This window comes from Suricata suricatta, chromosome 2 (genome assembly GCF_006229205.1).
Source record: "Suricata suricatta isolate VVHF042 chromosome 2, meerkat_22Aug2017_6uvM2_HiC, whole genome shotgun sequence".
In the NCBI taxonomy this organism is placed as follows: Eukaryota; Metazoa; Chordata; class Mammalia; order Carnivora; family Herpestidae; genus Suricata; species Suricata suricatta.
The window spans coordinates 150,052,798-150,074,506 of record NC_043701.1 but is presented as its reverse complement, the minus strand read 5'-3'; the positions used below and the strand labels follow the sequence as shown (position 1 = coordinate 150,074,506).

The following is a 21,709-nucleotide window of genomic DNA, read 5'->3' as shown; positions in this document are numbered from 1 at the left end:
GGAGAGCTCTGGAAGCTTCCTGAGGCTGGGTCCTAGAGGTGGGGAGGATGGAGCTGGGCCACGTCAGCTTCCCTGGGTCCTGAGGCTGGAACCCGCACCTCTGCTCCCAGTTAGCTGGGGCCTACTGGACTCACACCGGGCCTCCTGACTCTCGGCAGCCCCTCCCCTGCTGGGGCAGGAAGGCAAGCCCCTTCTAATTATAGACTCGCCCAGCTCACGGTGAGGCAGGTGAAGGTGGTGCGCTCTCTCCTGGCAGGAGGGCCTTGCAAGCTTCCCACCCTCCTCACAGGCCCAGGTGGGCGCAAGGGGCAGGCCCGGGGCCCAGGTGCTCCTGCGCAGGGGAGGCCTGCTCTGAGTTAAGAGACAGCAGCCACGTGCCAGCGCTTGCCCATTCCATGCCTGGTTTTGCTTGGTTCTCTGGGCACACCATCCATGGAGGGGTCCCCTCCTCCTGCCTGCCTCTGGGCCCCAAGTCTCAAGGGTGCCCAGGTGCCAGGGGAGAGGCCATGCCACTGCCCTGCCCTGGCAGAGTGGCACCCTGGAGGCTGGCATGCGATGAGGGCAGCAGGGCGGGCTGGCCTGGTAGAGGCAGAGCCTGAGGGTCCCTTTGCTACCTGCCACCAGCAGTATCCAGCAGGCTGGCCATAGGTGATGAGGGCCAGGCGGGGACAGCAATGGGGCCGTGTTGTCACCCCCTCCATCTTTCTGCCCCTTCCTGGCCCCCCCACCACCACTCTGCTCCATCTGGCACATCTGGGGCGACTCCCCAGAATAGGAAGGGGCACAGAGGGGTCTCATAGCTACCCCTGCTTCAGGGCTCACACCTGCTGCCCCTGCACGGTCCACTAAGGAACCCTCAGCCTCCTGCATCTCCAGTCCTAGAATGCTCCTGGTCTGCACCCCCACGCATGAGTCCTTTCATGTGGGTTCAGGTCTGGGACTACGGTGGGTGAGTCCAGAATGGAGTCAGGAGACACGCGCCATGTCGACAATGGCAATGCCTCTGAGCTGCTCTGAGCGTTGGTTTCCTCTGCTGCGAATTGCTCCACTTCCCTGGCAGGGCAGTGGTGAGGCCTAGATGAGGAGATGGAAGCTACGGTCTCTGTGAGGGGGACTTGGTGTCACTGTGGGCCACCACATCTGTGCCTTGCCTCACCTGAGTGGCCCGGCGCTGGCTGTCATGGCCTCACACCTACTGTCTCTGGCCTAGGGCCTCATGGTCATCAGCAGACCACATGACTCCTGCCCTCGGCTGTGGGCTCTCGCTGAGGCCGTGCTCTGTGGATCCATCCAGGCCCTGTGAACAAGTCAGAAGTCAGGATGCCACCAGGTTTCACCCCAGGGGTGAACTTGGGTCAGTGAGACGTGGGAGGCAGCGGTAAATGCCCCTTCCTCACCTCAGATGGACTGTTTGAGATAGAAAAGCTTCACAGAGGCGCTCCAACAACCTCAGTGAGACGACTCCTATAGGAAGGCACCCCCCATCCAATCATCCCACCTTTCGTCCCTCCTCTTCCCTGGGACCACACTCCCCAGTAGTGCTGGCACACGCACTTTGGCGCAGGCCCTGATATCTATGGAAGCCGGGCTTGGAGAAGAGCATCTGTCTGTCTGGTTTCCGTGCCTCCACCCCAAGCCTACAACCGGCACACGCTCATGGCCAACTATCAGACAAGGACACTGGCCCCTGAACTTCACAGCAAGGGTGTTGGAGTGCAGGAGGGGAGAATGCGTGGAAAATGGCTTCCAACCCAGGGCAAGTACGCACCAGGCAGTCATAGCCCAGAAAGTAAACGCTGGTGTCCGGGTTCTGCTCAGCCTGGCCGAGGACTGCTTGCACGCGGTTCTCAATCGCTAGGTGCCTTCCCACAGGGCACAGTCTGGAGCTCTGCATCAGTGCAGCTCAGCCGAAGGACTTAACTTCTGAGTATTCGCAGCTGCCCCCGCACCTTGTGCGGTGCGCGCGCACACACACACACACGTTCGAAGGAACACACTGACAAAGGCATCAGGAGCATGGATGCTGCCTGGATGGAGGGCCCAGGAGAAGAGGGAAGTGCGGTGAGTCGGGCAGACCGTCCCAGAGACCTCGAGAGATTAAGTGGCAAGAACATAGGCAGCCCCAGGTCTTCCTAGAGACCTGGCAGGGAAGGGAAAAGGGTTTTGAGGGGCTTTCTATGGAAGATTATCAATCAAATTCCCTTCTGCAGCCTCTTAGCTAGAGTGCCACTCACGGCCACAGTGCTTTCTGATTTGGGCCTTGAGGGCTCCACGTGTCTCCGTCGGGCAGCAAATCAGAGAGGCGGGCATCTGCTTCTAGCCACACATGTGCAAAAGCCAGAGGCACCCTGGGAGGGACAACCACACTGTACCTCCTGGACCTGGGACACAGATCTTCTTCTCACAAACTCCAGGTGTGCAAGATGGCCTCCCCAGACCCTGCACCCCACTCCAGTCTCCCCCTGACCCTCGCCCTCGCCTCTGAGAGCTGCAGCTCTGATGGACGCCCAGGGCTTGCTGTGAGCACCCAAATGTGCCCATTGCTACGTGTCCCCATATACTGTCATGTCTGCCCAGGCCTGGGTAAGGGCTACACTCATTTCTGAGTGCCTTTCTGCTTTTTGTACTGAGATGCCCAGCAAGGCCCGGGGGAAGGGGAGGTCACACTGCCCAATGTACTTGCAAAACACCCCCACAACTGATGAGCTGATGTTGTCACAAACAATTTATTTGAACACACTTGTGTAAGGGATATAAGTGACACTGACTCTAGAGAAACATCCAGTTACTGCAGCATCCGTGTGCAGGGTCTTCTGTGTTCATGACTGTCAGGGTGGCGCTGTGCACCTTTCTGGAGGTGTTCCCATGCCCAGGGTCTGCTCTCATATGAACTGGCCTTCCTCCCTGGTCCCCAGCCCTGAAGGGAGCCTCCAGTTCACTGCTTCATCCCACAGGGGCTTTACCCTCCCGGCTCTGGGCAGGAAGGGACTCAGGGCAGCCAGGTGGGGGCCGGAGCCTCATCACGGGAGAGGCCGTGGCCTCCCCCACTGCCGGGCGCTCTGGGGCCCTCAGGCCTCCTGGCCTCTGATATCCAGCTACCTGCTCCCAACACCAGCTCTGCCCCCCAAGGCATCTTCTGGGAAAGGGGAGGCAGGGCTCAGCCCCAACCCAGGGCGACTGCAGGAAGCAAGCCCTTCAAAAGAACTAACGGAAGAATGCCAAAGATAACTGGCTAGCCTCAGACCAGCCAACTTTGCCCCCGTCGATAGTGGGACGACAGCCCATGGAAGGGACAGGAACAGTGTCAGGCCTCCGTTCCACTCTGAAGGAGAAGTGGGGCAGGTTCCCAGGGCAGTTAGAATTTTAGGACCTCTTCCAGATCCTGGAGTCTGCAATTCTGGAAATTTCTGAGAAACATAGAAGTAAAAATAAGCTTGCTTTCTTTTGACTAACCTTGTTGTACTTTAAATGTTTGTCATTAGGACTTGGAGCCCAGCCATATGCTGGGCATCACACATCTCATTTGATACAATGCCCCCTAACCTGGGGCAGTGGGAGTGGGGTGAGCAGCACGGACACACCCATTTCTCAGATGAGGACACTGAGTTCACGGCACTTCTACAATGTTGCTCAGGCAGGCAGCAGTGAGTATGTCTGTCCCACAGCCCTGCTCCTTCTCAGACTGTCATTTCTGCTCACAAGTGTCCCTGGCTGGGGCATGACCCCCCAAGCATCAGATGTAGACTAAGGCCCTTACCCTGGACACATGGATGAATGCACATTCCATGGCATTCGGTATTTAATTCCAGGGATTGATGGGTTCCCAGAAGCTCATCTATGGATACAAAGTTAAGGATCCCAGCTTCCTGGAAAATGGGGACAAAAACGGCCTTGAGCGCCCATCCTGCATGAGTCCCCAGGGATCTGGCGGTGGGAGACAGAAGAGGGGCCCGAGCCAGGCCCTGCCTCCACTGGGCTTTGCCAGGAGTGCTGCTCTCGGAGGCAGCACGTGGGCTTCTATTTTTTAACCTACTCAACAAAAATGAAGACTATTTTTAGCTCAGCAAGCTGCAGGGCATCACAATTAGCAACTGAAAATTACACATCTTGCCAGTCTCCCCTCTTCTGGCTGGAGGAGAGAGAGAGAGAGAGAGAGAGAGAGAGAGAGAGAGAGAGAGAGAGAGAGAGAGAGAGAGATGGAGAGAGAGACGGAGAGACAGAGCGAGGCTGGGTGAGGGCAGAGAAAGTGCTCCTGGAGGGAGCTGGGTACCAGCCTGTGACCCCACAATGGTGGGCCACTTAACCAAGAGGGCAGCATTTGGCAGAGATTTTAGAATGAGTATATTCATGGAGCTATCTTAGGTTACATCCTCGTTCCAGAAAAATCCAGCCATGGTGAGAGCAGGCAGGAGCCACACTGACACTCAGAGGCCACATCTGGGGAGAAAACTGTGCTGGCTACTTGGACCAGGGCCAGCAACGGCCAGAGCTGGGAAGGAGCACAATGGACCCCATCACCCTTCTAGGGCTGTCTGGTTCTGTGAAATCATTTGCACTAGGATGGGGGAGAAGGTGGGAGCTCCACAGAGCCCTTACTCCTTGCCCATCCACCCATCCATCCATCCACCCACTCATCCATCCATCTATCCATCCATCCACCCATCCACCCACTCATCCATCCATCTATCCATCCATCCACCCATCCATCCACCCACCCACAAATGTTAACAAGGACCTGCCTAGACACTGTGGAAACACAGGAAACAAGGCTCTCTGACCCCACTCAGCCCCCACTGGAGCAGGCTGTGGCTGCCATGCATGACGATCCATATCTATGGATGTGATATTAGAGGTCAGAAGAAGATCAGCGCTCTGGGAGAGAAAAGAGTCAGGAGGTGGGGACAGAGCAGTTGGTAACCTAACCAGGAGGAAAGGCTGGCTTCCCTGAGGAGGTGAGGTCTGAGCAGACTCAAAGGAGACTTCTAGAAAAGGAAAAGCACTGTGAGCAGAGGGAAGGGCTGGTGCCAAGGCCTCTGGAGCCCAAGGCCCGTGAGCCTCCCATCCCACTTGCCCTCTGGAGAGTCTTCCCTGGAGCAGGTTGCTTGCTCACCTCCAAACAAATACATCCTGGTCATCTATCAGCCATGCGGGGCCACCATGTGCAGGGTCCTCCCTGCCTTCTCCACTGCCGCCCGGCCGAGGGTCTCCAGGGAGACTCTCCTGGCACTTGTCCAGGATGAAGCACTCCTTTCAGGAGGCTCTCCTGGGATCCAAAAGCGACCCCTTTGGGGCACTACCAGAATGAGGAATTGGTTGAGGGGAGCCTCACTTTACACAGCAGGGAATTCTAAGCAAGAGGTTGCAAGACAAATCTGTAAATGAAATGCTCTTTGCAATGCATGCCCCCACCCCACCCCCAACCACTTTTACAGGATTCCTAGTGCATGTGCAAAAGCTTCCAGTAAACCTTTAGTGGATCCGTTGCAGCAGTGAAGATTTGGGCCTACTCTTTGGACCCTCTCAAGTCACACCACCTAAGCTGGGGAGCCGGCAGTGGAAGGGGGCTACCCCTGCCAAGAGAAGGCTGTCAGCATGCTGAAGGTGGCCTCGATTCTCCAGAAGGCTGTGACTCTAAATTATAACTACGAATCTGCCTGCTGGGGCGGGGAGGTTTGGGGAAGAGTAGAAAGCTGCTTGTTCAGTGACTGAACCAAAGGGCCCAACTCACCTACTGACTCTGCCACCCACTGGGGAGGGGGGAGGGGAGGGGGGAGAGGCCCAGGAGACCTCCTGGTTTGGATGGAGGCTCAGGGACTCACATGCATTGTGTCTGCCTTTTCTGTGCCTTGAGGCAGTGGCCAGAATCTTGGGGCCTCCTCCCTTCTGCCCAGCAAAACCAAGGCCTCACCCCCGCCAAGCAGGACAAGTCAGGTGGCAGAGGCAGTGCCTCCTCATTCCCCCATCACCCCACTTAATCTTCCCTATCCTGTGATCCTCCTGTTTCCCAACCAGTATCACAGACCAGAAAATGGCAGAAGTGGGAGGGCCAGCAGTGGACAGGTCACTTCACATGGTCTCTGGAGTCTTATCTTCATTGCTGGGTGCCAGGGGAGGGGGAGAGACCCAGAGGGTCTAACTGGCCAGAAAACCCTAGCGGGAGAGCCCAGACTAGTTGGGGGAGCAGCGTGCCAGACACTTGGGCCAGCAGAGGGGGTATGGGAGGGGGCTAGAAGCCCAGAGGGCGTAGCACCCACAGCCAGGGAGCGGGGAGCAGTGGGAGTCTGAAGGGAGACAGGGGGAGGAGGGGTGCCCACCCCAAGTGCATCCACCTCCCTTCTCTGGTCCTCTTTCCTCTCCCCACTTCTCTGATACACCTGTTATTCATGATAAGCTCACTGTCCGTCCCCCTCCTTCGCGTCCCCTTCCCACTCCAGTTCTGTGGAGCTAGAGCTGCACCCTCACTCTGGGCATTCAAACCGTCTCAAGCAGCCTCTATCCCCACCTCACACCTGCTTGAGAGAGTCTGTGCGCATAACCCACAGTCGTTTCCAGAAATTCTGGGGGGTGCAAGAGCTTCCAGGAGCCAGGACCCTGCAAGCCATATGTCGCTCCAGCACCCAGAGTAGTCCCCGGCCTGCCCTCTGGCTTAGGTGGTAGGATCCCAGGCCACTGGGGAACAGCTTCCCCCAGACCTGCTGCCCATCCCCTGGCTGCCCATCACAAGGAATGGAGGGCCTCCTGCCGCAGCAGAAGGGCATGCACAGCCCCAGCCTGAATTCGGATATTCCTAAGGCAGGAACCTCCCTCCTGGCGGCTGTCCTGCCCTCTTCAAACACCAGCCCTCAGATCCTCCTAACTTGGACTTGCTATGCATTTCCCTTAAGCACCAGAGAGCCCTGGTCCAGTCTGCGGGGGCCACGCCCCACAGATACTTGGGGTCTGACAGCAAGCATGAGCTGGGGGTCCAGGGGACTGGCAGCAAGGTCTGACCACCCCACCAGCTGGAGCCACACCCTCCTCTGTAAAACCCAGCACCACCAGCACCTGTTTCCCAGGCGGTAGCGAGCATGCTGTGAGGCCACCAGGCTCCAGACATGCACAGTACCTGCTGACTTGGTGGACTTGTTATCAAAATTACCTGCTTCCTTCCTAACACAGATGATGGAGGCTGGTGCTGACGTCTCCCTGGTCCCACCTCTGGGATCCCTTTCCCCTCCCCATGCCCAGGTCCGCCAGCAGGCCCCCTCCTGCACAGGAAGAAACTGGAGAGAAGCTACCCCCTGCTTCCAGGCAGGCAGACCCATTGACTTGGTTGCACTGCCCTGCCCTGGCATGCAGGGGCCCTGGGCTGGCTCTGGCCTCGGGGTAGCTTCTTGGCCCCTGTCCAAGGTGGAAAATGGCAGACGTGACACGCCCCTGTGGACAAGTCCTCACCCCTCCTCCCTCTGCACCCCCATGGACTTTCTATCACAGAAGTCCTGGGGAGGACATGGCCTGCCCCCTCCCTGTGGATCAGGCCAGGGAGCACCCTGCAGCTCCCACCTCTCCATCCTGCCAGCCGGGTGGGCATCCAGAGCCCCTGGACAACAAGGGGTGACATTTTTTACATAAACCAAGCTTCAAGAAATCACCTCCACGGATGCCCTGAGGAAAGGCCATATTTACCTCGGTGGACCCTCTGGGCCTGGCAGGGCAGTGCAGGCCGGACCCCTGCCTGGAGGCGGCTGCCATGGGAACCACAGGGAGGCAGCACCGCACGGGCGCCACCTCCACAAAGGCCCGGCCTAGGGAGCGATGCTGATAATTAAAGCTTTGTTACGGATGCATGATTCATTTTTTTCCTTCTGAATTCCTTTCTAGCACCTAATACTATTCAAATTGAAGGAATCTTGTCGTCTCCGCTTCACACTCCAAAGTACAAATTCTGCCGAGCCGGCTGTTTTCCTCATTTTTTTCCTCCTTCGTTTCCCCTTTCTGTCCAGTCAGCTTCTTCTGGTGGCTGCCCAAGGGACAGAATGTCATTGTCCACCAATAACCGTCCCATTATTGAGCCCGGAGAGGCCCAAGGACAGAGCAGGTGGGATTTCAGAGAAGCCCTGCCCTGTCTGCAGGGCGGTGGCGGCTCACTGGCCTCCCACTTCCCGCCCCTTCCCTTTTGGCCTCCCTCTTGGGCCGACTCCACTGGATTCCACAGGGGTCACCCGGGCAGGAGACTTGGCCTCCTGGAGGCTGAGCGGGCGGGCGCAGGCTGGGACAGGAGAGAGTGCGAACTGCGGTAAACTTGGGAGCCGGTCCTGTCATTTCTGGGAGTCCACTCAAGGGTTGGGGGAGCAGGGCGCAGACCCCCACCTCAACTGAAATCCCCCTCTGGGCCCGCCTCCTATGTGGAGCGTCCACTTGCGGGGCTGCTCCTCAGAGCCTGCATAGTCACCAGAGCTCAGCATGGCCATGAGGGAGCAGGACAGTGACCAGACCGCATCAGAGTTGAGGGTCCTTGAGAGGCAGGGAGGCTGGGCCCCTCAGAATGGATGGGTGGGGTGGGGTACAAGCCACAGCTCAGACCTTTCAGGAGCATCAGCCTCCACCTCCAAGGCTGCCCGGGGTTGCTAGGGGATGGAAAAAAAAGAACACACAGTTCCTTTAAATGACATCTAATTAGGCTGAGCAACGATTTTCCTTTGTATTTAAAAACAAATAAAAATCAATTTCCTTTCCTTTAATTGTCATCCTCCTGGCAAACACCCATAGTGACGCCCCTGGGACCCTGCTGTGCTCCAGGAGCAGAAGGGCTCTGTGCCCCAGCCTCCTTGCTTGGCCAGGGGCCACAGCCTCTTGGAAAGACTGAGGCACATGTGTTGACCCTCCAACAAAAAGCCTCCCACTTCCTGGGTACACTTCCTGGACACAGCAGCTTTCCTACCACCCGCCCCATGGCCCCTAGGCTGGGGACTCATGACCAAGTAGCCAGAAGCTGGCCAGCCCCTCCCCAGGGCAGCACCCTTTTCCACCCAAGGCACTGCCACGAGTGCTGCTGGCAAGGCAGCCACTGTCCCATTTTGCAGACGAAGGAACAAAGGCTGAAAGGGCATAAGTCATCACCCCAGATCTTACGGACCCAACTTGGGCGGCTGAGATTTGAAGCCTGGTGAGTGTAACCACCACAATCTAACATAAAACCTAGAGCCATCAGCCTGGGCTCAGGAGAAAGGAGAGCAGGTGCAGGCTGAAGGCGGGTGGGGAGCCAGCCAGGCCCCTGAGAAGCGGTCACAGCCCGGCCCAGGTGGAGCCACCTGCTTGGAGTGTGCACAGAGGGGCCGGACGAGCTCAGCACTGCGGTGGTGTCAGCAGGCAGGAAGGTGCCACACCAGAGTCCAAGGCCAAGCCACAAATGTGCCCCCAGAGTCCCCAAACAGAAGTGTACAGACAGGATGTTGTGGACACAACAGCTGGATATTAATAAACAAAGAATGAAACAAAAGTCTACCCACTTGATTTAGAAACTTCCCTAAATCGTGTTTTTGTTAAAGAAGCAATGAAAACTCCAATTATAGGGGCACCTGGGTGGCTCAGTCAGTTAAGCATCCAACTCTTGATTTTGGCTTGGGTCATGATCTCACAGTCATGAGACGGAGTCCCACATCGGGCTCCGCACCGACAGCACGAAGCCTGCTTAGGATTCTCTCTCTCCCTCTCTCTCTCTCCCTCTCTCTCTCTTTCAAAAATAAATAAAAACTTTTTTAAAAAACTCTCCAATTACAGACACATCAGAGAAATAACCCTTATAAGAAAACTCCTCATGAAATTTGGTATGTCCAAAGCTATACTCAGAGAAAAATTCATAGACTTCTTTTATGTAAACAAGAAAAAACAAAAATGAACAAAGCACTTGATTCTAAAAAAGCTTCTAGACAAATAGAACTGCAGCAAAGTAAACTAGAGGAAGGAATTTCTAGAAGACAGTGTATTTAATGAAAGAGAGCAGAATGTGCTGATTGAATTTAATAGCAGATTTTCTTTTGAAATCACAAAATAAAAAGATAAACCTCTGGCAGTTCTAATCAACAAAAGGGTGGAAGAAAGGGAAGGAGGGAGGAAAGTAGGAGGTTGAGGGTGGGGAGGGAGGGAGAGAGGAAATGCAAAATGCAGCTACTAAGAATGAAAAAGGGAATCTGGCCACAGATACAGACAAGAAACTTTAAAATAATTGACTCTATAAATCTGTGCTAAAAGATCTGTAAGCATTTTGAACTAGGATATTATTTAGAAAATATAAATAACCAAAACAGACTAAAAACGCTTAAAACCCCAAAAGACACAATAACCATGGTACAAATTAAGGTAAGTTGACAGCCAACCAGACCTTAGGGAAAAATTAAACCAACTCCTGGCTGAGACAGTTTCTAAAATGAATTATTTCAAGCCTTGGAGAATAAGATAATTGTATATGATATTTAAACTATTTCAACTACACAATTCATATTGAAAACCTTTCCTATTCATTTTACAAAGCTGACATAACCACGATTTATAAATGTGACAAATATGTCCCGTAATAGAAAGTACATATAAATTCTTACTTATGAACATAGATGAAAAATACCCTAAGCAACTTATCAGTAGAATGAACCTAGAAGCATTTTAAAGCACAATTGAGCCTCACCCAGTGGGATTTATTTCAGAAACATGAGGATGATTTAGCTCAGAAAAGCTAATAAGTCAACACATTAATAGGTCCAAGGAGGAAAGGAATTTGATGATCTTGCTAGATATAGGAAAGCTTTCAATGAAATTTAATACCCATTCTTGGTGAACACTCTTGGCAATTAATGCAGGAGAAGAGCATACCGTTCATGATGAAGAATATCTATTGAAATTTAGAGCCAATTTCAGACTTAGTAAAACATTAAAGGCCTTCTCATTAAAACAAAGATCACGCCAAGGACAACTGCCACTATTTAATGTTGCCTTGGACCTTTCAGAAAACACAATAAGATAAGAAAATAAATAAAAGATACATTAGAAATGAAGAGGCAGAATGTTCCTTATGCACAGGTAATATGATTAATCTCTTAGATTTTCTAAGAAGCCACACTGAAAATCTGTTCAAACTAATAAGAGACAGTTCCATTACCAATTACTTAACATACATTTTTAAAATCTCAGTAGCTTACCTGTCTACCTCCCCTGGGGACAGGTGTCCCTAACCCCAAAGATACCCCCACTCAGTCTGTGCGGAGCAGGGGCTGTGATGTTCACTTCAGCGGCAGCAGTAGGGAGAGGTGTGTGTGAGCAGGTGCCCTGGGACCCGCCAGTTGGGCAGGTGTCCCAGCCTTCGGCCAGGGACACAATGTCCACCCAGGCCAGCCACCTGGCCCACAGCCCGCTTTCCTGGCCACACACCCATGACCCTGCACCATTGTGCCCTCTGGGCTGGGCGCTGCCATTTCCACCCTCTTCTGGGACCCTGCCAGCCCTCTTCTAAGGATGTTGCTCACGGCCTTGATGCTCACAGGAAGGCCAGGCTCTGGGGATGAATGTCAGCTCCTCCTGCCTCCTGCTGCTGAGCCTTAGACTTTGGGGTCTTGGCTTCCACTTGTGTCACTGGTACAGCGACCTCCTGAGGGCTAAGGGAGATCCACGAGCTGGCCCCCAGGCCCTGTGACTCACACCCGCCAGCCCCACCTCAGGCAGGGGCAGCTAGTGTGGCAGCCACACTGACATTTGGGAAATGCCGTGGGCTTCGCCCCAGCCAGGCGGGCGGGTGTGAGCAGGAGAGGGAGGGCGGGGTTATTCCACTGGAGGCAGAGGTGCGGGGCAGTGGGTTACCAGTGAAACCCTGCCTACGACAGAGAGGCCTCAGAAGCTACAGGACTCCAGAGGGGGAGGGTGAAGAACCCCAGTAAAGGTCCCTGGCTGCCCTTCTTCTCCTGACACCCCAAGACCCTGGTGCCTTTGTCCATATGCTCCCACATGACTGCTTACCCCAAGGCCCTCAACCTGTCTGCCTTGGGGATCCCCCTTGTTCTGGAATCCACAGGGAACCAGCCAGCCCAGAACCTAACATAGTGGAGGCATCCTGATCTGGGAACTGGTTCTGCACCTGACCTCCGGGCTGAACTCAGACAGGTAAGGCAGGCCCCTCTGAGCCTCAGTTTCCACACGTGTAAAACCAGGAGACGGAAAGAAGCAGTCTCCACGAGCCATTTCCAGCCCTCATATTTGTTCCTTTCTTCCTTCCCTTACTTAGTCAGTCAACAAACACCTGTGAAGTGTTCCTGACCTGTACTGCACCCTTGGAAATGGAAGAACCCCTGGATCTCAGCATCTGCTCTGGCAGATGCAGACAGATGTAACACCACAGTGCAGTACGAGCAACTCAGGACCAGGGTACATGCTGGGTACTGAGGAAGCACAAGCGTGGGGGCATTAACTCTGTAGAAAGAGGTTAAGGAGGGCTCCCTGGAGGAGGTGATTTTGAGATGGGCTTCCAAGGATGACCAGAGGTTTTCCAGCAGCTTAGGAGAAGGAAGAGCAAGGAGATATAACGGCTCCCTTGGCTGACACAGCCCTTCTCTGGTCACCTACCAGCGGCTCCCCTGGAGGGTGAGGTCCAAGAGGCCCAGAGGTATGGTGGGTGCAGAAAGCTTTCAGAGGTACAGCTCCAACATAGGCTGCGTCACTCCTGAGCAAAACCCTACCCCTTGCCCCCAAGCAGCCCTCCGTACTGCCCAGCCCTTGAAGATGACACTACTGTGGTCCCGTGATTGGTAGGTACAGGCCTGCCGGCAGTGCTGTCCCCAGGGCTCGTGTATCTTGGCCAGCCCCCTGTGCGCACAGCAGCCGGGTCAACACAGCTTCTGCAGCTCCCTCAGTCCACCCTGCTGCCCCCAGTGAAGATCACACAGAGGGTCCCCGCCCCAGCAGGCAGGCCCAGCGAGATGGCCGTATGGCGCCTGGGGCAGAATGGGACCAGCAGGCACAGGCATAGGCAGTATGGCCAGGAGGCAGCAAGGGACCCAGAGGGTAGGGCAAGCTGGGGCTCCAAATTAGCACTCTGTGCCAGACCTCTGCTCACATTCTCTCTCACCTGCCCACCCCCTTGCTAGGTGACATCTCCCCAGGGGATGTCACACTGTTTCTGCCTCCTGCCCACTCCCCCCACCATTCCACCTTCATCCTTTCCCACCTTTCCCTAAGGGCAAGGCCCTCCTTCCTGGAGTCAGCCTGCCTTGCTCTGTCTCCAGCACCACATCTCAGCCTCGACCAAGGCCTCTTGCTTTATTTTTTTTTAATTAAATTTTTTAGTGTTTATTATTGAGAAAGAAACAGAGCATGAGTTGGGGAGGGGCAGAGAAAGAGGGAGACACAGAATCTGAAGCAGGCTCCAGGCTCTGAGCTGTCAGCACAGAGCCGGACGTGGGGCTCGAACCCACGAGCCACGAGATCATGACCTGAGGCGAAGTGGGCCACTTAACCGACTGAGCCACCCAGGCGCCCCCCTCTTGCTTTAATCCAGAGTCTGTCCCAATTGGCCCTTCTGTCCGCCCACCCCACCCCCTTCCCACTGCCTCCCTGGTCTGAGCTCCTGGGTCACGGTGCTGGCCCCACAGTCCTCTCCCTCCCACCTGCTCTGCTCCTGACATCCAGCCTCTGGTCTGGCCTCTGGAGCACTAGCCTCTTCAAAGCCCTGCCTGGTGTTGTCCTGGTGTGCCCCTCCATTCCCATTGCCATTTGTCTCCTTCCCTCCCCTCTGTCAGGTCCTCATTCACATGTCACACATACGGAGACCTCCCCTAACTGTCCTACCCAAGGTACAAACAGCCCCGTCACAGTGGTGCTCAGTATCCTGGGCCCTACCTGCCGGGTTGAGCATTGTCACTACTGGTCCTAGTGAGGCTGAGTGGGGCCACATGACTTATCTGGCTCCAGAGCAGCAAGTAGAAGTGACAGGTGGCACGCCATGCTGGAGTATTAAAATACTAGTGCAGGAGCTTCTCTCCCCCTCTGCCACAGAGCCTGTCAGCCTGTGGCCTTGAGTGAAGAAGGCGTGGAGCAGGGTCCAAAGTGCACTGTGTTGTTAAAATCCACTGGATTGGGGGGGAGGGGGAAGAGGGAGGGGGTTGTGTTGTTTCTGCAGATAACCTAAACTATTCTGAGGGAGGTACCTGCCACACATCCTATTCCTCCTTCTTGCTTCACTTTTTCTCTTTATCACTTACCACCATGCAACATTCCATACTGTATTTAAGTTTTTCTACGTTTATTTTTTTAAGAAATCGCTCCACCTGAACTCGGGGCTTGAACCCACAACCCAGAGATCGAGAGTCGAGCACTCTTCCAATGGAGCCAGCCAGGTGCTGCTTACATTGTATTTACTGATGGTGCTTCCCCCCATTCTCACTTGTTAGAAGGTGGGCTCCCTGAGGGCACTGACTGTCATATGTTTGGTCCCCTACTAAATTCACAGAACCCATACACAAGTTTCCAATAAATGTGTGCTGAATAGGTGAATTCATGAAGCAACCAATGAGCCCCGCGTCTTCGGCACAGCTGGGGCCAGCCTGCTCAGCTGAGGCCTCTTCTGTGCTCACACCCACACTGAGCTCCCAAGTCTGTGCGGTCATCTACATGCTAAGGGGGCTTGGAACAGCGGCAGCATTGGTACCTGAATCACACCACCAGTCCATCTCAAAGGGTGGGTCCTAACAAACAGCCACAGAAATGCATCACACTGCCTCAAGCTCAAGATTAAGTGTCAGTCTCCCTTTTGAGCCCTCCAGAAAGGAAGCTGTCCCTCACCTTGGAGCCCAAGCTCCTGAAGCCCCCCTGGAGCTCACTCTTCTTAAATATGCAGGCATTTGTGTGCCCACACAGGCACAACCCTGCCCCCATAGACGCCTCTCTCTCCTCCTCTCCCGCTTTCATTCCCCATATATAAACATGCCTGCATTTTCACATACTCTCACTCTCGCCCACACATGGCATACACACAGACACACCTCCCACGTCCCCACTTCATCACAGACCTCCTCCTCTCCCCCACCTCCTCCAGGGCAAACAGGTGGTTCTGTGCCCCTCAAGTCTGGGAAAGGATTCGGGGTTGTCCTGGCTCTAAACAGCCTGACTGCCAGTCCCAGGGCAGTCATCCTCCTCCCTGCCTTGCTGCTGGGGCTGCTGTCTCCGGCTCCCTGGCCCGGTTCACACCATAAGGGCCCCTAATAGGTTGGCAGGAACACCGCCCCCCCCCCCCAGTCATAGACGATCACTGGCATCAGCAAGCCATTCCAGAAAGGGCAGCGGCAGGCTGAGCCATCCACCGGTTCTGAGCCCCGGGCGCCGCCCACCTGGCAGCAGGTGCCCCACTGCGGGCACGCAGAGGGAGTGGTTCCCAAGGGCAGGCTCCTTCTGAGCCGGGCCGGGTCGAGATGTTCCGGATGGTTTCACTAGTTGTCGGAGGTCAGCGCCTCTTCCCGAGCTCTAGACGGCTCAAGAACCCCCTGCCCCGGCCTTGCGGCAACCAAGGGGTGCCCTGCGTGCGCACCCACGTCGCCGCCTCGCGACCCGCCGCCCGCACCTGCCACGTGCCGCATCCCTACCTGGGGCTCCAGAAACATCCTGGTCGCCTACGCCCCGCACTGTACACTGGCGCCGCAAGCGCCCCGCGTGCGGCCGCTCCTCTCCCAGAGCACCCGGGAAGCTCCCGCCCCCCGACCCCGCCCGCGGGCTTCCCCATTCTCGCAGCCCTCCGGCTCGCTGCCTCCGGAGGGGCGGGGCGGGGTCAGGGGCGGGGCTAGGCCCAAGGAAGCGGAGGGGCTGGGTGGGGCCGAGGACCTCTTGGCCGGGCCAAAATCGGGGCGGAACCTGGGCGGCGGGCGGGGCCGGTGGGCGGGGGCTCCGGGAGTTAGGTGTGGCTGGCGCGGCGGGGCGGGGCAGGCGAGCGGGCGTGAGCGGCGCGTAGCCACCTGGAGGGCGGTGGGGAAGGGACAGGGGTTGGGGCACCGCGAGGGGCGCGGCGAGGGCAGCTCGTACGAGCCTGGCGCCGGGTTTCGGGGCACCGGCCGAAGCATCAGTCGGGCGGCCGCACCAGCGCGTCAGTGCTGGGCGGTGCGGGTGTGCCACGGCTCCAAGGGTGCTCCGTGGATCCGGATTCAGTGCGGGATGCGAGCGGTGTTGGTGAGATCCCGCTCGCGGAGGGCCCCGCTAGAACCCCGTCTCCTCCCTTTGAGCCTCTCTTCGACCTTTGCGACCTCACCTCATCGTAGATATCCACTATCCAGCTACAGCAGGTGCCTGGCCAGCACTTGGCCTGAGTGCTTCCCTTGACGAGGCGCTCACTCGGGCCTCAAGCGTCACACATAACTCTGTTCTTCCATTTCCTTGAGTGAACACAGGGGACACGGCAGCTGCTTTTGTGGGAGGACTAATCTGAGACATGGTGTGGGGCGGGCTTGGCACATGGCACAGTCAGGCGTCATTCCGCCCCCAGAAGCCACAGCGCTCAGAAGAAATCCTGTCAGGTGACAGGTCACCCCCTCCACCGTGTGCCTGCCGTGGACCCCAACCCAGGCTCTGAGAATGTGAATGGAAAAGATGGCTTGAGCAAAGAGCTCTTCCCTGGAAGATCTGGAACTGGAGAGCCCAGAGGCTAAGTTGGGAGACCAAGCTGGGGTAGGACTCTGAGGCAATCACCACTCGACAGAAGCAGGGACATTCTCAGCTTGCACGTTACAGAGAGGAGAGAGGGGTGCTCAGAGAGAGGCTGAGACAAGCCCAACAGAGCTCACAAGCAAGCCCTAGGGCACAGATGGGCAGAGGTGACCCTGTCTGTGTCCAGACCAGTCTCAGGAAGCCCACCCTCAGCCCAGCAGCCTTGTGAGACAGCCATCTCTCCTCCCAGCTACCCCTTCTTCTTTGCCTGCTCTCTTAGCAATCCCAAGACTGGCCACCAGGCTGAGTCTCAGTGGACAGTTATTTCTGTCTTGTTTAATTAGGGGCTGTGCAGGGTCCACTCACTCGCCTTCCCCAAGAGGATGCAAGAGTTTGGAAACAGGTGTCTTTCTCTTGGAGCTCTGCTCACCGCCCCCTCATTTTCTCTGCTAGGACTGGAGCCCAGCACTCACTGCTCCTGCACCTGCGCTGTTAACTACAGCCTGGTGCAGCGCCTGTGGGCGGGAATGGGGGCGGGGAGGAGCACCAGGCAGCAATGGCCAGGGCCACAGACCATCAGTACATCAGCCCTCCAAGCTTTCACACTGTCCTTTCTCCCTGCTGCTTCTGCATCTCATTTCAGGCCAGCTGGAGGATACAAAGTTCCTGTGGCCTGTGCAGGTGACTTGTAGCACCAGCAGCGAGCCTGGGCTCTTAGGTCCTGGGCCTGTCTGGCCACCTTGCCCCTTCAGATGGCTCCAGAGCACCAAGAGGGTGAGGCCTAGGTTCCTGCCCTGGGGAAGCCTGCCAGGAACCCGATGGTCCTCAGCTCTAGCCCACATCCCTGCATGACATCTGGGCCCTAAGCTGGCCACAATATTGTCTCAGGATGTCCATGTGGACAATTAACATCTCTGCTGCCACCTGCACCCAGAGCAAGCCTTCTCCTCTGCTGCTCTAGATGGTATAGCCCAGAGGAAGTGGCTGAGCTGACACCCAGCCCCACAGCACCTTCTTATAGTCACAGAGCCATTTCCCCTAGGTGTTCACCCACAGATTTCACCAGCATTCCCAAGGACCTCAATAAAGTAGATGCTTCCCCAGGAAGAAGGAGGGCCCTTCTGCCCATTGTCACCACAATGGGAATGTCCTTGCACAGAGGGCACTCTCTCCTTTACTCACAGGTGTGACCTCAGCATTCATATACCTGGGCTGCAGTTATATCCCTCCTGGTATTCAAAGAGGCAGGGAGATGGGCATGCCAGGGCCGACCCCTGCTGGAGTGTTCCCTTGCTTGAAGCCATGGGTGGGGTGAGTTCAGGAAGTAAGATCTGGTATGGAGGGCTTGTGAGGACTGACAGAAGGATCTTGTTACATTGCCAGATTTGGCTTTAAATGTGGAGAATGAGCCAGGTGTGGTGTGGCCAGTAGACCTCTGCTGGGGGCTTCTGGAAAGACAAAGCACACAGGAAGAGATGCCCCAGATGCTGTGGATGTGGGTTGGATGTGAGGCCAAGAACAGTGTATCCATCCTGGGACCATGAGAGGATGCTCCAAGGATGCAGAGCTAAGAGCAGGGCAGCCTGAGTCTGGGATGACACTGACCCTGGACGTGCTCACAAGTGCTGAGAACTGAGACAGATGGGACAGCTGGACAGGAGCCCACTGCAACAGGTTCCTCGTCAGTGTCTCTCCTTCCACCCATGCTTGCTCAGCACAGCAGCCCGAGGCGAAGGGCCTTGTTAAATCCTGAGTCAGGTCCAGTCCTCCTCTGCCCAGAACCCCCAGTGAAATGCAAGCCAGAGTCCTGGTGACCTGGTGACCTGCCCCCATCTCAGACCTGCCACCTTCCACTCACCACTCGCTCACCCGCAGGCCTGCCCACCCTCCCTCTGCCTGCAGTGCTCTTCCTGTAGGTCCTTATGGATGTGTCACCTCCTCGGTGACATATTTATAGTGTGTAACCTCCACTGTCACACCTCCTCCCCCACTGAACTTTTCTCCTCACTTTACTGCAGTCCACACATCCTTTCTACTTCCTTATTTGTTAGTCTCCTCTAGGGAGAATTTGTGAGTTCAGAGCCTTTGTTTCTTTCACTCACCCCTGTGCCCCAGTAACTGTGACATTTGTGCATGGGGACACCCAGCACTGACCTTTTGAATAAGTGTGTGTATATGTGTGCAGATGTAGATATCCAGCACGGGCCTCATAGTCTTTCCAGAAGCCCCCAGCAAAGAACTCACATGAATGAATTAAAGAAAGTCAGAAGACCCAATTTTTTAAAAATGGGCAAGACACTTGAAGAAGCATTTCACAAGAAAGGATCTCCAAAATGGTGATATATGTAAGAAAAAGGAAATAACACTCAACTACATTCGTCATCAGGGAAGGAAAATTAAAACCACAGTGTGACACCACCGTACACCCACCAGAATGGCTACAACCAAAAGACAGAAAATGCCAAGTGCCGATGAGGCTGTGACCCAATGGAAACTCCCAGCCACTGGCAGCTGGAGCAAGACTGGGTGGAGCCACATAGGAAGACGGAAGGCGGTCTGACAGTGCCTGGGAAAGCCGCGCACGCGCAGGCCCAGGGCTCCCTCCCTGCGTGGAGCCCCGCTAGAAATGCTTACAAACTCACACCAAAGTCACATCTAGAAGCCTTTGTAGTAGTGCTCTATTCGTGATGGCTCCTAACTGGGAGGCAGCCGCTGCCCTCCAAGTGAGCCGTACTGTACTGTCCGGTGAAGCCACAGCAGAGAGGCCGGACGAAATCAACCACTCGGGTGCAAGGACCAGTCTCACCGCATCCCGTGCAGCCTAAAGAGCCAGGCACGAAAGAACATCTAATCAGGATCCCGTGTACACGAAGCTCCGAGGGGGCTGCTGGGGCCGGTGCCAGTCACCCATGTATTCATCCCACGAAAAATCACCAGAGCTTCACACTTATGACTCATGAACTTTTCTGTACGCACATTACACTTCAAAACGATTTATGTTAAAAAAAAATGTTGAGAAAGAAAAATAATAATGCAGTTCAGGCAGAAGCCACCAGAGATCAGGGACCTTCTGAATCTACTGTGGGCCACACCTGAAAGAAGCTGACTTGAAGAAGGAGCATTTGGGGGACACTGGGGCCATGGCCTCCCTCTCTTCATCTGCCCAAGACCAAAGGCCCCTCTGTTGAAAACACTTGCTGCCTTTGTTTAAAAGGTAAACCTGCGAGATGTTGGTTTTGAAAAATGAAAGGTGGCCTAAACTGGGTTGGCTGATCTTGCAGAACAGAGGAGCAGGGTCCGAAGTGCCCCCACAGGACTGTTGACAAGGACAACAACGAGCCTGCAGAGGCTAAGACCTCAGAGGCTTGGGCTCCAGATTGAGGGAGGCCCGGCTGCCAGTAGGCATAGGCACAAGTCTGTATGACACCTGTGGGACCATGCAGGAGCCGGCACTGAGGGTGAGGGGGCAGATGAAGGTCGGGCACTGCTTCCTGCACTGACACCCCTCCTGCTGCCCCTTCATCCTCCAGGACAGCTACAGCAGAGCTCCAGCTTCAATCCTCAGCACAAGGGACAAGACATGTGACTCTTTCAGTTACTGTTTTTGGGTATAAAGCAGGGTTTATGACACCCAACTATCAGGGTAATTGGTAAAACATAAAGCCAAGCAAACCAAGCTCTTCTAGAAACTTCTAGTTCCAAGAGCTCACACTGTGCAGAGGCTCTATGCCTCCCCTGGGAGATGGCCTGGGCTGTCTACACTCAGAATCCCTTGCTAAGAGCATTTAACAGGAACTTGCATGACACAATGTGGCCTGTGGGCCAGTCAGCTCTCTTAGAGTGGCCACTGGTCCCTCTTGTGGAGCAAGCACACCGATGAGCTCCATGGCAGTGTGCCCAACACCCGGGGAGGGGCAGGGAGTGCCAGTTCTCCTCAGCTGCTGACCCTAACCCCAAGGAACCTGGACCAGTTGGGCACTATTTGATGTCCCCTGGGGAAGCCACACAGGCCTCTGATTTCCCTAAAACCATCCCATTGACACTCCCCTTTAGAGAATAATATTCTAAGCAAACAAATCACTAATGAATTTTAGGCACCACCAAAGCAAAAGGTGTGGGGGTAGGGTTGGGGAGGACAGCTAACCTTCTTACGTACCCTCATATAGAGGTAACAGCTCCGCCTGAAAAAATGACACCCCACCCCTACCCCAGGCAGGAACCTCCCAGGCCTCTCCCGGAAGCCTGCCCTTGTCCTTGGACTGTGGCCCTCCCCTGGTCCTGACATGATAACAGGTTGCGGGAGAGCTGTCCACCTGCCCACAGGTGTAACCCAGCATGTAACTAATTCAGGGCTCGCATCCCCTCTGCCCAGCCTTTCCTGCCCTCTGCATGCCTGCCCCTGCCCCTGCCCCTCCCCATTCCCAGGGATCGATGGTGGCAAGAGTTCAGAGGGGTGAGGTGAGCTATGTGAGGACCTGATGCCAGGGATGGGCATCACCCTTGCGGGTGGAGCTGGGGTCCCCGAGGGCTTCCTCACCTCCATACACTTCTATACCTCAACACCCACTTTGGGAAAACAGGGTGTTACTTGCCACTGAAAGACCCCCAAGGGCTAGAGGCCCTGGTGCACCTCCCTCCACTGGGCCTGGCTCCCACACACCCTCTCCATCTACTCTGCAGATGCCCTGGGTCTACATCTGGAGGGCGCAATTCCCCAGAAGGCCTGGGGTCCCCTAGGGTGGAGGCCTGGGGGACACAGAGATCCTGGGTCTCCGGAGGGGACCCTGCTCCTGCAAAGAGAGAGAACTCGCCCTTTGGAGAGAGTGCTGGGGTGTGTAAGGAAAACAGTCCATGCTCCTAGCCTGGCCTCCACCTCTGGAGAGGGAGAAAACATAGGTAGGAGGGTCCTCTCTCCATCCCAGTGAGGTACCTCGGTGGACCCAGGTCATCTGGGAGAGAGGGCAATAGGGCAGGCCTGGCTGTGAGCATCTGCAGGTCCTGTCCTCCCAGGGAAGGGGTGAGGGGTCGGTTCCTAGCAGTGCCCCCCACCTGGGCATCTTCC

The 21,709-nt window shown here is 55.7% G+C and overlaps 1 protein-coding gene across 2 annotated transcripts in view; it reads right to left on the bottom strand.

Moving 5' to 3' along the window:
* The window catches only part of RASGEF1A (RasGEF domain family member 1A), a 34,784-nt gene extending 18,404 nt beyond the window's left edge, over positions 1–16,380 (bottom strand). The window contains exon 1 of one of the 2 annotated variants that reach the window (XM_029932188.1): positions 16,253–16,380. Coding sequence is in view for 1 of the 2 variants with exons in the window: in XM_029932187.1 (XP_029788047.1) it covers positions 15,597–15,614 (18 nt within the window). In the remaining variant the exon portion in view is untranslated. Of the gene's footprint in view, positions 1–15,596; positions 15,734–16,252 lie in introns of those variants that run through there. The other variant, XM_029932187.1, reaches the window with a different exon arrangement.
* Positions 16,381–21,709: the final 5,329 nt, after the last annotated feature.